Source organism: Neopelma chrysocephalum, unplaced genomic scaffold (assembly GCF_003984885.1).
Source record: "Neopelma chrysocephalum unplaced genomic scaffold, ASM398488v2 Primary Assembly neopelma1_97390, whole genome shotgun sequence".
Taxonomy (NCBI): domain Eukaryota; kingdom Metazoa; phylum Chordata; class Aves; order Passeriformes; family Pipridae; genus Neopelma; species Neopelma chrysocephalum.
The window spans coordinates 2,615,708-2,628,887 of NW_020926031.1; the positions used below are offsets into that span (position 1 = coordinate 2,615,708).

At 35.1% G+C, this 13,180-nt stretch overlaps 1 protein-coding gene across 1 annotated transcript in view; it reads left to right on the forward strand.

The window, feature by feature from the left end:
* The window catches only part of ADGRA1 (adhesion G protein-coupled receptor A1), a 267,959-nt gene that overhangs the window by 143,441 nt on the left and 111,338 nt on the right, over positions 1-13,180 (forward strand). Inside the window, exons 9-12 of the mRNA XM_027672274.1 lie at positions 480-678; positions 1,964-2,113; positions 5,052-5,213; positions 9,944-10,159. Of these exons, the coding sequence (XP_027528075.1) occupies positions 480-678; positions 1,964-2,113; positions 5,052-5,213; positions 9,944-10,159 (727 nt within the window). The remainder of the gene's footprint in view (positions 1-479; positions 679-1,963; positions 2,114-5,051; positions 5,214-9,943; positions 10,160-13,180) is intronic.

The window sequence follows — 13,180 nt, forward strand, 5'->3', positions numbered from 1 at the left end:
GATCCACGCTGAAATTTTGTTTATTGTTTTCTGAGACATTCAGGGATTTTTAATTTTTTTGAGGCTTCGAGGCAGACAGGGCTTTGTAGTGATGGGTCAAAATGCAAAGCCAAGATTGGCAGGTACATTTTGAGCAATCACCTTTAACAGCATGTGGTAATAGGGTTTGAGGAGGGTTTTTTTGCTTCATGGACTTACTGCTCTGCTTTTTGCAGTCTGCAAAGGTTAATGTCGTGAAAACACCATCCCTATCTCTTTCCTTAACACCAAACACCTTCCTAGAATTGATGCAGAATTAATGTGTGACCAGCCAGACTTGAACCTGTGCAATTTTGACATTTTCAAGGAAACAAATTGATTCATTAGAAAACATAATGAGAGGAAATTGAAATAGCCTTTCTTCTCATATATTCTGTATATTGTTGCTATATTGTAAGTTGCCTTTTGCATTGTAATTTTTATTATCATGCTCTTTATAGGTGGCCCAAAACTTTGGCCGGGATAACAGCTTACCATCCCTGTCTCCAGTATTCTTTTAACTCCATTGCATTTCACAGTGGTGCAGAAGTGCCTAAAGCATGGCGTAAATGTAATCGGACCGGACGCTGGGATGAAGAAAACTATTCTGAATGTCCTTATTCACAAGAAATAACTCAAGTTCTTCATGCTTTTAGTCAGGTAACGTTATGAAATCTAAGGCTCCCCTTCTCTAGTACTGATTTTGTTCAATACCTTGCAAGAAATGTCTGTTCAGCCACAAGTTTGGGATAGATGAACTTCTGACAAAATCCTTTACTTGAAAGACAACGTGTTTGTTTGGTAATTGGAAGTTGTAGTAGGAACAAGTGCACAGCATTTATTGCCTTTAATTTTTTTCCTTTGAGCGTTTGAAGTCTAGATGATCATTATTAATGTTGCCAGAGTGATTAGTGCTTCACTTCCATTCCTTCTTTGTTTTCTCCTCGTGCATTTTTCCAGAAAAATATTAATTTCTCATGAAGTCCCATATCCGAGTTTTGTCAGCCGAAGTGCCTTTCTTTATGAAGTGAAATGAAGCTTACTTTAGAATGCCTTTTTGATGTCTTCAAGAAAAGCATGACTTAAAATTGTTTCTTATGGATAAATAAAAGAGAGAATAAGATGAGAAAGAAGATGGATGGAAATCAATGACAAAAAAAGAGCATAAGAGGAAACAGCATGAGGGACGGCCCAGATGTGTAACTGTCATACTGAATTTTACAACTTTCAGTTTCCCTGATCATTTCTTCCTTAGTGGTATCAGTAGTGCCAGATAAGACCACAGAAAGTTTTTTTTCAGATGGGTTCATACTTAAATGAGAATTATTACTATGTTAAGAGAGGCAGTGCAATTATAGGATAATAATTATGCAGGTGTCTAGAATCAAATCCATGCTCCTCTTAAGCAATGAGGTTCTCAGGGCTTTAGCCACTCAGGTCTTTACAACCTCTGAGGATGGAGACTGCACAACTTCTGGGGGTAACCTGTTCAAATGCCTGACTATCCTCATGACAGGAAAGATTTTCTTCATAACCAGACTGAACTTTTGTTTCAACTCACTACCATTGTCCCTTATTCTCCCACCATGCATCACTGTCTGTAGGAACCCTTGCTGTTGTTTTCATGATGATCTAGAGACAAGGCAAGGTTAGTAGCTTGGTGTATTTTATGAGGCCAGATAGTTACAGTCTAGAAAAAGTAGACAAAAATCTTCCAAATTTGTTGGCCTGTTGTGGTGGTTTCTTCAGATAACAGCGATGAAATCTAAGACCTAAGGCTGAAGATATATTCAGATGCCCCTGAAATTTATATCCATAGTATATTGATGCACATAAATCCATGTGAAATTATAGGAAGCATTATACAGATGGATGTGATCTCCAGTTTTTAAAGAGAATGAAGCTAGCTGATTTATTACACCTAACAATTCTGATGTATTTTCAGATGCACATCAATTTGACAACCGTGCTTGAATTTTCCCGCCAACTGACAGCCTACACAAGAGGTGCTTCCCTCTTTGCAGATAAAATGGATGTAATATATTTGGCTTATATAATGGAAAAGTTAATTGTCTTCGTGGATGAAGTTCAAGATGTAAGATATTTTCTCTCTGCTGAAAAAAAGTATCATTTAGGAGTGAAGTCTTCACATATGGCCCTGTCTTAATGTATGCAGGCACACACTGAAGAGTAGCTTCTAAAACTGATTGCTCATTGCAAATGTTCTGCCTATACTGTGATATGTCTCTTTATGCCAAAAAGACAACTAAACCTTCTCCTCTGACTGACAAGGGCACTGCTGCTTAGGAAAAAAAAGTTTTTTTAATAAGCCACTTCTTTAATTCTTTTTAAATTTTAATTTCTAGCATGTCTGACATGTTAGAATGGACTCAAGGTGCCTCTCCATCTGGTCACTGGAGTTACACATGCTTCTTTTGTTTTCTCCATTTCATCAAGAGGTTTTCACTGAGTTTTGAAAGGAAGTATCACTTCCCGTAAAGAGAAGATCATATGTCTTTATGTGTAACTTCGTACAGAAACTTTTAGCATTATGTATGCCATTTTTACGGGGAGTTATGCAAACCCTATGGGAAAAATAGGTTTTTACAGAGAACAGAAACGTTCGTTCTAGTTTTGTTACTGTTAATTTTCAGAGTAACTTCTAGCATAAAGATTTCATAAACTGTAATTTTTGTACACATGATAGCTATAGTTAAAACATTTGTTTTCTTTTGGTTTGGCAATGTTCATTCCATTCTGGCTCTGGGAATTGTAACAGTTAACATTTTAGTGCCAATTCAAGCCTCCAACTTCAATTTCGCTATTATACTCTAAATCTAAAGTGTATTATTAAGTGCTCTCCAAGAATCACATTTCAAAGCTGCAACTTTATTACACCTCAAAATCCTGATAAGATCTTACTGCTTTCTGACAAAACAAAAATTTAAAATTCAAAATAAGCATTTGGATTTTCCATAAAGTCACTTTATATTTCTGGCAGTTGCTGCATTATCTTTAAAATTAAAGTTGAGCACCACCTCTACTCTTCTGATTTCTTCCACCTTTCAAATAGGTTTCAGTTTCTGATCTTTGGTATCAAAACATCTCCATCACTTATCTCTACATATCTTATTTAGTAATCCCTTATTATTTTCTTAATTCAAAGCATTTCTCCTAATTTCTCTCTGTTTCCTTCTTCTATTTTTAAATTTACACTTTTTTTCTCCCTCTCAAGTTCACTGAGTAGGGTCCTCATTCATTGAGCTCTCTAACACCCATTTCTGAAGTCTCACTCACAAGGTGCAAAATTACATTTGAAGTTTTAAGTGTCAATAGTTTCATGCCTGAGACTGCACTTGTAATTATAAATCAGACTGAACTTCATTTAATACAAGACAGCTGAAAATACAGGAATATAAAACCATTAGAAATCAATTAAAATGCAATTTATCAAAATAATTTCAAAAAAAATTTTAGGTAAACTAGTATAGTTTCTGTACATCCGCTCTGGAGAGTGCCTCCCATTCAGCATGGAATTGTTCATTTTTATACAAGCTGATGGTACTTTGTCCCATCTGGTGGTTCACCTCTCAAACACGAGCTTCAGCAGCTACACTGGGCACATACTTGCAACACACTACAACTTTTTGTCAGGAGGATACACACATATTAGCCCAAATGTTTGTATTTTTTCATTGCTTGCCTTTACTCTAATGCATTTAATTATAATATGAATTACTTCCTTTTCTTATTTTTCTCCTTTTTTTGTATTTATAGACTATTGTTCTGTCCTCAGTAAGTTACTTCTTAGCCGATTGGTGTATGCTTCAATAGCTTTTCATAAATCACTCCAGTCTCTTAATGTGATTCATTATTATTCATTGTATTAGTAACTCTGTCACATTGTCAAAAGCCATCTAGAATTATCTAGTAATTATGTTCTCAAAAATAGATTAAATATTCCAGGAACAGTCACATAAAATTTCACATACAGTCTCATTATTTTGGTGTCCTTTGCAATACCTGCAAAATTTATTTATTTTTTATGGAAAACACAAAACTAACTTCATAATCCCAGCCACTTCTTAAACTTTTTTCACCATTTGTAAACTTCTTTTTCCTTTGCACTGAATTATCTGTGTATTTGCCTTATTTTTCTGTTTCTATTAGTGTGACTTTTTAGCTCCTTGAACTTTTCTTTAGCAATATTTATCTCAGTCGTTTTTTTGCTTCTATATACTATTTTATTCAGGTTTATTTATTACAACACTGTATATCTTTGTCATATCTTTGCCTTCAAAAATAATGGTAATGTGTTCATGTTAATTTTTGAAATTTTACTCAAATTAAGTGTTTGAATTTTAATAAGTTTATTTAAGCTTGAAATAATTACCAAAAATATTCTCAATGATGTTTATTTGTTCTACTAATAAAATTTCAAACATATACCAGAATCTGCAACACGTCTTCTAGCAAAACAAAGATCTATCCTTCTGGGTTAGCACAAGCACGAATGAAAACTTCCAAACCGATGGCTAAGGAGATGGTCTAAGTTTGCATCAGCACCTAAGCCATGTCTCAAATTTACCGCACTATGTCTGCAACAAAGATGTCTTTCAAATACACTTTCCTTCCTTTTTTTTCTCCCCCTTGCTTCCCCCTCAACATTTTTTGATTAAACATGAAGCAGTTCTGTAAAGTGCATGGCCAATTTTAATTAGTTTAAGAAAGAGGGTGATAATTCTGGCATTCTGTTTATTGCCTGATGAGAGACTCAATTTGTCTGGTGTATCTAGAAAATAGGCTTTAAAGTTGTGAATAAGCTTTTCCTTGATGTGAGTTGTACTTTCTTTTCTTGGTTTTTCTATTTCAGTCCATTTAATTTTCTTTATAAAATCAAAACTGTCTTTGAATGATGGTTATCAAGAGAAATAAGGTGTCTGCTTTCATTTGTACTCCTATCTACTCTTTTATTATTTTAGAAGTTTTACAGACAATACCATTTTTGGGTTTGGGGTTTTTTTCTCTTCCAGATTGGAGATGCTCTTATTGAAATTGCCAGCAATATAATGTTGGTTGATGACCATGTGTTGTGGATGGCTCAAAAGGAGGACAAAGCCTGCACCAGGATTGTACGATGTGTGGAACACATTGCAAGTCAAATATTGACCAGTAATGTTCAAGTTATATCTAAGGTATTTCATAAAATTACAAAACTTTGCATAAGATTTTTTTCTCTTGAATTCTATTTGGAAGACCAAAATATTTTTTAAAGTATCACAGATAGTATTAAAAATTGGTTTTCTTTATTTGATCAATTTTATTTATTGTTACAGTAGAGTGTTCACATAACTTTCTAGTGTTCTTACTGTTCACTCAGTTTCTATTTTTATTGCCACTATAGTATATCGGTTTATTTTGAAAGGTCCAAGTTGAGTGAGTGAGGAGTGAAATTTTTAAGTAAAGACAACAGAATCACTTGTTGCCTGAAGATTTTAATATGCCTTTACGAGAGGATTCTAGACAATTCTTGCTTAAAGCATTTAGAAGATTATCAAAATAGGTCTATCATGTGATAAACATTACTGATTTGGGGTTAATTTTAGTTTTTTAGAAGCAAACTGTAGCTGTTTGAAATTTTTTTTTTTAATTACGTGGCCTCCATCTACACAAATCTGCCACTTGGATACTGAGGGATTGACATTTGTACACTGAGACACCGTCTTTTTGCCTGTTTCAACATCTAAATAGCAGAAATACATCTAAATCAAAAACTTGAAACTTACCCTTTTAGAATTTTAGATAAATACTTTAAAGCCTTATCTCTCCTTGGGTTAGTTTGCTTGCTTGATTTTGCTTGATTGATTTTAAACAACCTTTATTCTTTTCTCAGTTGTCCACTGCATTTACACAAAAATACTATTAAAAAGTCAGTTCAGGTACCATTTCAATTACAGCAATAACGTGTAAAAGTAAAAGAAAAAAAAAGGAATTATAAGCTGAGCTGAATTACTGAGTGAGCCAAATAACATAATAGCCTTAGTTCCTTCACTGTATGTTTTCAGAAAAGCAGTCTTTCAAACAAAGACAAAAATATATTGGACTGTTTTCTATAGAAAGATTTTTATTTAATTTGCATTTATATAAAAGAATCAAATTTGCTAAAAGTATACTAAATACACAGAGACATTAATGTCCCTTCTAGAAGTATTTTGCAATGTGATAGCTAGGAGGGCTCTGTTGTTTTATACTTAAATTTCTTCTAAATGTCAAGTGACAAAGGCCACCTTTTTTTTTTTTGTCACTGCTTCAGGAAGATGTTGACATTACTGAAAACAGTAATTCTGTGTACTCAAACGTAGACCTGTGTCACTAACTGTTTGGCCATGCTTTGTTTTTTTGCTTCTTATGGTTTTCTGTAGGAGAATTAGTTTACTGTTGAGTGCAATTTGTAAATAAACAAAGCTGTGGAGTATTTCTGGTGTCATCTCATTCAATACCAAACACGTCTGTTCCTTTGGGAGGCCAGCCAGCAAACTGTCTCACAGAAATCGCATCTACTTTCTTTATTTTAGGAAACAGCAAATAAAACCCCCAAGCTTAGGTAGGCAGTGGCTTGTAGTACAATTTCCAAAAAAAAGAGTGACTCTATAAGCTGTGTCAGCCGTTGTAGCGTAGAATCGTTTAGGTTGGAAAAGATTTTTAAGATCACTGAATCCAACTATTAACTCGGTGCTGCCAGGTCCACCACTAAACCCTGTCCCTAAGTGCCATGTCTCATGTGTGTGACTGTGTTCCAGCATTGAAAAGCTACTTGGGAGCCATGACTGTTACTCCTACATCAATTTTGGGACAACAGAAATGTTTTTCCAGTTCCAGGAGGTTGGGAAATGAGTGATTTCAAGGTCAGAAATATACCGGGATGGATAACTTTGTTTAGATCTTCTTAAGTTTCCCTTGCTGTCTAATGGCATACAAAACACGCTGCAGGAAGACTGACCACTAGCAGCTTTGCAGTACTAGACAATTTCACATAAATATATAAAAATATGATATATTTAATGTTTCATGTAATAATCATACAGCTGTAAAACAAAGAAGGCATTGTTTTGCTGCCTGAGAAGCTCCAGCCCCGCAGTGCTCAGGTCCTCAGCTGTGGTGAGGCCAGGTGGGGACACCAGGCTGCAGGTCAGGGTGAGGGACAGGCCCAGTGATGGTGACCAGACCCAGCCACATCCTGGTGGTCACCAGGCCAGGTGGTGGTGATGAGGATGGCCTCAGGGGAACAACAGGGCTGGAGTCAGCCCTCATGGAGCTCTGCTGAGGCTTTGGAGTAGCCTCAGCTTGGCAATGGACCAGAAGGAAGTGGATGGAAGCCCCCTCCAGAGCAGAGCCCCTGGGTGCAGCCAGAGAAGCCAGGGGTGCCCTGGGCAACCAAGTGCTCTTGGGTTGGGTCTGTATGGCCAGCACACCCAAATGAATTTCTCTTCAGTGTTGTTCTGAGGCGCTTCTTTGCTCCTGCTTTTGTTTTATATCTGTGTATACATGTTAGATGTGCAGTTTGAAAAGGAAGATTTCCTTTTGATAACAAATAATGATGGTAAAACTTACTTCAGTGCTTCTGTCTCAGACACGTGCAATAGTTTTAAAACCCAGCCCTTGAAGAGCTTTCATTTCACTCTCCAGCTAATGAGACTGTCAGAGTATTTTAGACAACATGGCTCTTTGTTTGTGCTCTCAGGATTTGCAGCCTTCAGCACTGCTCTCAGCATAGCCAGGTAACAGTCCCCTTTGGTCCTTCTGCTGAGTGGTGCCTTTATCAGAGGTTTAAGAAATGGACAACAAATTATCATTTTCTGCATCTGTACTGCTTAGAGACAGGATTAACTGTGGCTTGTTTCCATGGATAATTTTGCTCTGGGTTCATCTGTATCCGTTTTGTAGCTCATTTTGCAATCCTACATAATGAACGCTGGTTTACCTTGCATTTTACCCATCCGTTTCTAGGTGCTGAGAATGGCATGTCCACACTGTTTGGACATTTTAAGGCCTTTACAAGTAAATTTTGGGAGTGAAAAACCTCAAATGATTAAAGAATTTAATATTCAAAATTTTAAAAATAGAGTTCACTGTTGTGAAATCACTTGTATCCTCATACAGCATTATCTAGCAATCATTCTATTCAGCACTACCTCACCAATGTAGTGTTATGCCCATTGTGTAAGAGAAAACATGAAGCTATGAATAATTAAATCGGTTTTCCCAAGATTAAAGAAAACCTGTTAACCACGGGAGCTTTAACTGAGTCACGGAGCTTGATTCCTGTGATACGGATTATAGTATTCTGCAAGGAATACAATCTGTAACTCCTTGAAAGGCTATCTACAGATGATACAAAAAATTACACAGGTAAACCTAGTTTCAGATTTTTTTTGACTTTGCAACAAACAGACACTGGATTTTTAATGCCAAAGTTGTTAGATTCTTACTGATCTTTGACATTTTTATTCAAGTATAGAAAAGAAATCACCATCAGGCAAGGACAGAAGAGGTGAAAATTTCATATAAAAAAGGGAGTTTTCAGGAATTTAGAAACAACAGAAAAGAATCTTTAGGGTACTTCTACTTTATAAGTAGAAGTATATTACTTATATATAAAAAAGTATTAAAATATATTGTAAGCTTCTGGATTTTGTGTAATTTTGACAAAAAGTAAAATGCTTAATGAGACTTCAGTACTTTCATTTTGGAACTATGCAGAATCACCAGTGACTGAAGAAGGTGCATTCAAAAACCATTTGATAAGTTCAAAAGAATACTGGCAAGTCATGCAATGTATCTCATGCTAAAATTTAATTTGTTCTGGTACCGTGGTTTTTACACAGGCTACCCTTTATCCTGCCCTGATTTTTTCATGCAAAGCATTTTCTTTAGATTCATTTATTAGCATGAATTAATGCCATTTTCTTCAGTGAAGTCATTTCTTGTCAGCAAAATGCCCCAAATTCTGAAGAATTCACACCTGTTTTTACTAAGTAGATTTACAGTACTTCTGTACTGCTAGCTTGCATAACTGAAGCAAGTACAGTAATATGAATCTACTCCATTGGTACACTTACCCTGCTGCTAAAGTTGCTCGTTTGTGGCTTAACTCAGGTATCTTTACATTGCAGTCAGTATGTAAAATGCATACACTCACAGATCACTAAACAATCTGTGCCTGGAAGCAGAAACCGTATAGTCCTATTGGTGTGGTACCAGTCTAAGCTGGTCAACCTGATTATAATACAAGCTATTTATCTCATGCACAGGCCTGTGATGAAATGAAAATACTAGTTTAAGGATAGAGATGCATATCTGCACTCTGCTACAACCTCAATGTGGACACTTCACTTTGCCAAAGGGTAGGCCACAAACCTACCTGTACGTGGTGTTGCCTTGAACCACCTAGTCATGTTCAATATCATAATGGAATATGATCTATTAAAAAAAATATTCAACTACTAAATAGCTAAGAAGGTTTCTGTTTCATTTCTGGGGTAGAAAGCCATCCTTGTTCATTCTTTAAATAATTCTTATGCCTGCTGTTGCTAGTTCTTTTTATAACTGTATTACTTTAATTCCAGATTCCATTGAAGCTAATAATGACACAATTGCAGAACTGATATAATAGTAACTAATGTAACTGATATAAACTGATACAGTCCTATGGAAGGAAGATTTGAGCAAACCCACTATGCTGTTGTACAATTCTATATCCTATTTTTAAATAAATTCTGTTTTCTTTTTCACCCCGTGAATTTATGTAGAAGTCTATACATGCACAATCCGTTATAAAGTATATGCAGTAGATACACAATGCATGTAGAATAATGCAATTATGGTTAATGACTTTGTGACATAACTGTTCTCAATGTTTTCACAGGTATCTCGTAATATTGCTCTGGAAGCCTTTATGATCAAGCCATCTAGTTTCACGGGAATGACTTGCACTGCCTTCCAAAAAATATCTGCAAATTCTGACAAGTCAGAGATGCCTGAGATGGGAAGATGGGAAGCAAATCACCATCCTGATCTATATTTGAATTTCAAGTGCAACACTGGCAATCTGAATGGTTCTTTGGTGAATTCTTCTACCAGGGTAAGTCGGTACAATTGTGAGTATGTGTTATCTACTTTAGCATGTTTTCATTAGGACCTTTAGGCAGAATACTGATTTGTAAAATGCGTGTTTTATGTGTTGTTAACGTTGTAAAGTGGTTAATAATTTCAACATGTAAGTGGGCTTAAACTGGTGTATTGGGTGTAGTATATTTTGTTGTGCTAATGTGAATAGAAATGAGTAATTGCCTTGTTGTTTCTATCTCTGGTCTAGTTCTGCAAACTTTTCTATGCGTAAGCAATCTTTTTAAATTAATGTGGAAATATTTGTTTTAGTGAGGCACTCCCAGGGGATTTTATACTGCAAAGATGTATTTTTTAGGGAAATTACCTTTACTTTCACTAAATAACATTACACTATCATCTGGACTTTATACTGAGGGAGTGTTATGTTCAAGTTTTTGAGTGGTAGCTGAAGAAAATAATAAATAAGCCTCTTAATAGAATGCACTGTTGTTATCAAATAATGAAGTGGAACAATTAAATTTTGATCTTGCAGGAAATGGAATTTTGTATTTGGCCAACCATGTTATTAAATTTAAGTATTACAGTGTTGAATTTTTGTTATCCTTCAGCTGAATCTCATTTTAATAGGCTTATTTCTTGAAATATTTACTATGAAAAAATAATGCTTTTTCCATACTAGTTTATGGAATTTGAAAGTATTTTGATTGAAGTTATTTTCTCTTTGGTGCATTTTTATCTGTCTGGGCTATGCAGTCGGTGATATGGTAGTTTACATTCTCAAGGTCTTCTGCTAAAAGGAGTCATGTTAATAATGGAAGAATAGGTTAAATTTGTTTCCTTCAATGGAGTTAATTTTTTTCTGTGGACACTGCTAACATATCTATCTATATGAAAGAGAAATTCTGAAAAGAGACTGTCTCTGAAAAGAAGTGAGTTTGCCATCCATAAGATGAAAACCAAATGTCAAGGATCTACAAGTTAAAAGATTTCTGCAAGAAGCAACACTGAAACACTGCAGCATATGTGGTGATATTATTGACATAGAAATATACATGGGACTACCTGAATTGGAAAGCTTTCTTTATGAGCTCTACCAATATATCTTGTACTCCAGAAACTGAGTACCAACATTTTTAGTAAATTAGTCTCTTTATACTTGGATGGTCCAGCACTGGTGTTTCTCTCCTGTTATAAAGAATCCTACCATAAGTACAAATTTCTCATCTCTTCTATCAGCATACATGTGTCAAATATGCAGAGTGGATTCGAACATTTATTTGAAGCCTTTCTAAAATGTTGTCAGAATGTCACAATTTAATGATCTCAGTAAAATCTTTCCTTGTGTGCTTTGAACCTACCTGACTTTAAACCATGTACAAAAGGGAAATGCTACTGATCACATAAAGACAGAAGCTAGGAGAAAGTAAGCTTATTACCATGCAAAGCAATTTTTGAAGTATGTGATATATATTCTGACAGAAGTGACTTTATTAGGTGGATCACTAGTTATCACCTGTATATGAATTTGTAACTGTTGTAACAGCACAGTACAGGAGATTATAGATTCAGCTAAATGTTAAGTTACATGGATTTAGATTTTAACACTAAGGTACACTCAGGTTTTAAATGCGGTATGTGAATAAACAGACTGAATATATTCCTTTAACTTAATCCTGTAAAGCAAATTTTCATTCATTGTTGTTCTCTGAAACTTTTAGGCTAAGCACTCCTTTAATTCATTCTGAAATTAGTTACATTTCTTCGCTCTTTAATGCAATGATATGTAGAATTGCAACCGATAACAGAAAATGGGATTCTTTATCATCATCATCCACTAGTAAAATTATTTCTGTATTTGCTCAGTGGAGACAAACAGTAAACCTACTTGACTGTGGTATGCAAAGTTTAGGAAAATAGAGAATTTGTGATGGAGGTCAGAATTGCTTCTTTTATTATATCTGATCTTTGGAACTTCCTCTTAGATGCTGAGCTTATTCTTAGAATCTTCCTCTATTTAGCATATGATTAATGATGAGGAAGGGGAAAAAAAACGAATTAAAATCACTAAGTACAAATGGTAATCACAAATTTAGTTTACTTCTAATAAAAATGTGAAAAATTGCTTAAGAAGCTTATTAAAAGAGAATCTTTTTATATTTTTGTGCTAAACAGTGTAGCCCTCTTTGAACATATCATCTGCGCACTAAACATAAACAATAAGTCGTTGTCTGTTGTTAACAAATTGCACTAATCAGTTAAAAAAGTGAATACTCATGGAGCAAACTGTGGTCAGTTGATGGGAGAAAGCTGAAATAGATGAGCATAAACTGTCTTGTTAGTGCAATCAAAGCTTTGGTAGTTTACTCATAATGATATTTCCTGACAATGGTAGGAAATTGATACTAATTTAGTCAGTGGTTTCCAGTACATAACTTAGCCTTATCTGGTTATTAGGGGATAAAAGCCCCAAAAAGGTTAAGAAATATCAAAATTTAAATCAATGAGTAAAAACCAGTTTTAAAAGAATAGACTTTGAAAATTAAATAATTTTAAAAGTGCTGAAAGAGGTCCCCCATTCAGGGATGTTCAGGAGACAACTGTTAAAATATATTTATATCTCCTTGTGGTTCAAATATGTGGTAGATCTTTTATAGACTGATTTGCAGTGTTTTCAGATACCCTAAAGCAAATTATTATTGTAGTTTGATACATGAATTTTTATCTTTATATCCAGTTCTGACTCTGTAACTAATTGCAAGTCTGAAGAGAATCGTTTATGACTATTGCAGACGGAAGTTGTGTCTGGTAGGATTTACAACCAAATGCTTTCTCTTAGATCCCATTTATGCTGTTAGTGGGAGGCTTTTGCTGCCTGACTGTACTCTACTGGATGGGGGAAAAAGGCTCAGATACATATTCTGAGTTTTTGATACAGTAGCATATATTTTGACATAGTAGTTGTTTTCTTCTCTGGTAAAGTAGGCTTAAGGGGATCTTCCCAGTATGGGACTCCAGACTGAGATCCCATCACAGG